Below are 3,941 nucleotides of genomic sequence, written 5' to 3'. Positions count from 1 at the left end.
TGTTACTGTATCTTCCTACACATCTTACTTATATCATACCTAAACCTAACATTTATAGTGTCATTGCTGTATCTTCCTACACATCTCAATTATATCATACCTAAACCTAACATTTATAGTGTCATTGCTGTATCTTCCTACACATCTTACTTATATCATACCTAAACCTAACATTTATAGTGTCATTGCTGTATCTTCCTACACATCTTACTTACATCATACCTAAACCTAACATTTATAGTGTCATTGCTGTATCTTCCTACACATCACACTTATATCACACCTAAACCTAACATTTATAGTGTCATTGCTGTATCTTCCTACACATCTTACTTATATCATACCTAAACCTAACATTTATAGTGTCATTGCTGCATCTTCCTACACATCTTACTTATATCATACCTAAACCTAACATTTATAGTGTCATTGCTGTATCTTCCTACACATCTTACTTATATCATACCTAAACCTTACATTTATAGTGCCATTGCTGTATCTTCCTACACATCACACTTATATCATACCTAAACCTTACATTTATAGTGTCATTGCTGTATCTTCCTACACATCACACTTATATCATACCTATACCTTACATTTATAGTGTCATTGCTGTATCTTCCTACACATCTTACTTATATCATACCTAAACCTAACATTTATAGTGTCATTGCTGCATCTTCCTACACATCACACTTATATCATACCTAAACCTAACATTTATAGTGTCATTACTGAATCTTTCTACACATCACACTTATATCATACCTAAACCTAACATTTATAGTGTCATTACTGAATCTTCCTACACATCACACATCTTCCCACTCATATCATACCTAAACCTAACATCAATAGTGTCATTTCTGTAACCAAACATACCACCAGGAGTTGAATTCTTTACTCCAGAGATTTGAAAATGTAATTTTAGTGATAAGTGAGTTTTGTTAAACAGTTAGCTCTAACTACGAGGTGAAAGGACACAAACAGTGTGGCGAAGAGATACTAAGCCTAGAAACATTTGGAGACAAGATGCTGCTGCACGGTTACTTCCACGACTAGTAATTGTGTCTTCACAATGCTGGTGCTGAGAACTAGAGGAGTTCCTAGAAGATAAAAACTTCCTGATGAATATTAAATAAAATAAACACAAGTACTTGGGTTAAGTTGACGTTTTAAAGATAATAGGATATTGCTGATTTTAAAATCAGTTATTGACCAGAGAATAAATACAGAACATAGTTGTCATTACTGAAATCTAAAATATCTTACAAATTAAATAATGCATAGAACATTTTTATACTCCAAGTTTCTAAAATTAAAATTTATAATTCATTGATTCTCACAATAAAAAATGTATCATTTCTTTTAGCTTTAGAAGCAGAAACACTAATTTTGTCTGTAAATTTATACATCTGTATGATATGTGTCTTAAGAAGTATTGGTTACAAGTAGTTGATTTTATGTATGATAAAAGTACCTAAACTCACAATTTAGGGCAATGGTATGCAAAGTGTAAGAATAAGCCCCCAAAAGGGCATGGAGGGATGTTTAAAGGAGGCACATAAGTATGACTATAGATGCATATAAGTTATATCTGAAATTCCAAACTTAAAAAAATAATGTACAAATATTACTACTATTAAGTAATATAGTTTTTTTTTTCCCTCAACAACCTTAATCCCAACTACTTTAAAGTTGTCCTGTAATTTTTTAACTTAAGAATAGGCAACTACTTAGGATGGGCATGAAGGGGGTTCAAACTTGCAACCCTCAGGTTGTGGGTTGAGCACCATAACAACCAAGTCATAGTAATAGAGTAACAACAATTAATACTGGAAAATGACATGTACAATATGTACAAACATATGTTACATGGGGTGGGGGGCAAAAAACGTGTTTAGAAAGGTAGGATCATACGAAAAGGTTGTAAACCACAGGTTTAGGAAATTCTTTATACAAGTAGAGAAAAAAAAAACACAGAAAAGATTAATAAATCTACATGTAAATGTGTATTTTGTATAAGATTTAGACAATATGTCACCTTTGTAACAACTAAAAAGATTTAAACGATGTGTCACTTTTATAACAACTAAAAAGATTTAAATGATGTGTCACTTTTATAACAACTAAAAAGATTTAGACAATGTGTCACCATTATAACTAAAAAGATTTAGAAGATGTATCACATTTATCACAACTAAAAAGATTTAGACAATGTGTCACATTTATAACAACTAAAAAGATTTAGATGTGTCACATTTATAACAACTAAAAAGATTTAGATGTCACATTTATAACAACTAAAAAGATTTAGATGTTGTGTCACATTTATAACAACTAAAAAGATTAGATGTGTCACATTTATAACTAAAAAGATTTAGATGTGTCACATTTATAAGAACTAAAAACATTTAGATGTGTCACATTTATAACTAAAAAGATTAAGATGTTGTGTCACATTTATAACAACTATTATTATTGTTATCAGAAGATACAATAAAAAGTTTTTCAAATATAAAAAGAAATTTCTAAAGTTCATTTTTTGTTGCACACTATTTTTGTTGAATAAAATATAACCAATTGTTACAACACAAAGTTATTTTCCTCTGCCTTAGAAAAAACTTACAGGAATTTATCTCTGTCCTTCTAAAAGATTTCTTACAAAAATTACAGAAGAAATATTAGTTTACATTACCTAATCAGGCTGATTCTACAAGTTAGAGCCTTCTTCACAGTGTTTGGAGTTGTCCCCTGAAATTGTCACAGCTTCTTTAATGGTAACGCTATTGTCACAGCTTTAATAATGGTTATTACATTGTTGCATCTTCTATAATGGTTACTTTATTGTCACAGCTTCAATAATGGTTACTTCATTGTTACAGCTTTAATAATGGTTACTACATTGTTGCATCTTTAATAATGGTTACTACATTGTTGCATCTTTTTTAATAGTTACTTTAGTGTCACAGTTTCTATAATGGTTACTTTATTGTCACAGTTTCTATAATGGTTACTTTATTGTCACAGCTTCTTTAATGGTTACTTTACTGTCACAGCTTCTTTAATGGTTACTTTATTGTCACAGCTTTAATAATGGTTACTACATTGTTGCATCTTTTTTAATAGTTACTTTATTGTTGCATCTTCTATAATGGTTACTTTATTGTCACAGCTTCTATAATGGTTACTTTATTGTCACAGCTTCTATAATGGTTACTTTATTGTCATAGCTTTTATAATGGTTACTTTATTGTCACAGTTTCTATAATGGTTACTGTATTGTCACAGCTTCTATAATGGTTACTTTATTGTCACAGCTTCTATAATGGTTACTTTACTGTTACAGCTTCTATAATGGTTACTGTATTGTCACAGCTTCTATAATGGTTACTTTATTGTCACAGCTTCTATAATGATTACTTTATTGTCACAGCTACTATAATGGTTACTTTATTGTCACAGCTACTATAATGGTTACTTTATTGTCACAGCTTCTTTAATGGTGACTTTATTGTCACAGCTTCTATAATGGTTACTTTATTGTCACAGCTTCTATAATGGTTATTTTATTGTCACAGCTTCTATAATGGTTACTTTATTGTCACAGCTACTATAATGGTTACTTTATTGTCACAGCTTCTATAATGGTTATTTTATTGTCACAGCTTCTATAATGGTTATTTTATTGTCACATCTTCTATAATGGTTACTGTATTGTCACAGCTACTATAATGGTTACTTTATTGTCACAGCTACTATAATGGTTACTTTATTGTCACAGCTTCTATAATGGTTATTTTATTGTCACATCTTCTATAATGGTTACTGTATTGTCACAGCTACTATAATGGTTACTTTATTGTCACAGCTACTATAATGGTTACTTTATTGTCACAGCTACTATAATGGTTACTTTATTGTCACAGCTTCTATAA

The 3,941-nt window shown here is 30.1% G+C and overlaps 1 protein-coding gene across 1 annotated transcript in view; it reads right to left on the bottom strand.

Moving 5' to 3' along the window:
• Window positions 1–7: 7 nt before the first annotated feature.
• LOC111084100 (zinc finger CCCH domain-containing protein 18-like) overlaps window positions 8–3,941 on the bottom strand; it is a 6,887-nt gene continuing 2,953 nt past the window's right edge. The window contains exons 2-3 of the mRNA XM_022380887.1: window positions 2,702–2,757; window positions 8–1,109 (exon numbers count right to left, since the gene is read on the bottom strand). Coding sequence (XP_022236595.1) covers window positions 2,717–2,757 — 41 coding nt within the window. The 3' untranslated portion in view covers window positions 8–1,109; window positions 2,702–2,716. The remainder of the gene's footprint in view (window positions 1,110–2,701; window positions 2,758–3,941) is intronic.

This window comes from Limulus polyphemus, unplaced genomic scaffold (assembly GCF_000517525.1).
Source record: "Limulus polyphemus unplaced genomic scaffold, Limulus_polyphemus-2.1.2 Scaffold13592, whole genome shotgun sequence".
Taxonomy (NCBI): domain Eukaryota; kingdom Metazoa; phylum Arthropoda; class Merostomata; order Xiphosura; family Limulidae; genus Limulus; species Limulus polyphemus.
Note: the sequence above shows the minus strand (reverse complement) of the source record. Positions and strands in the feature narration are given on the sequence as shown.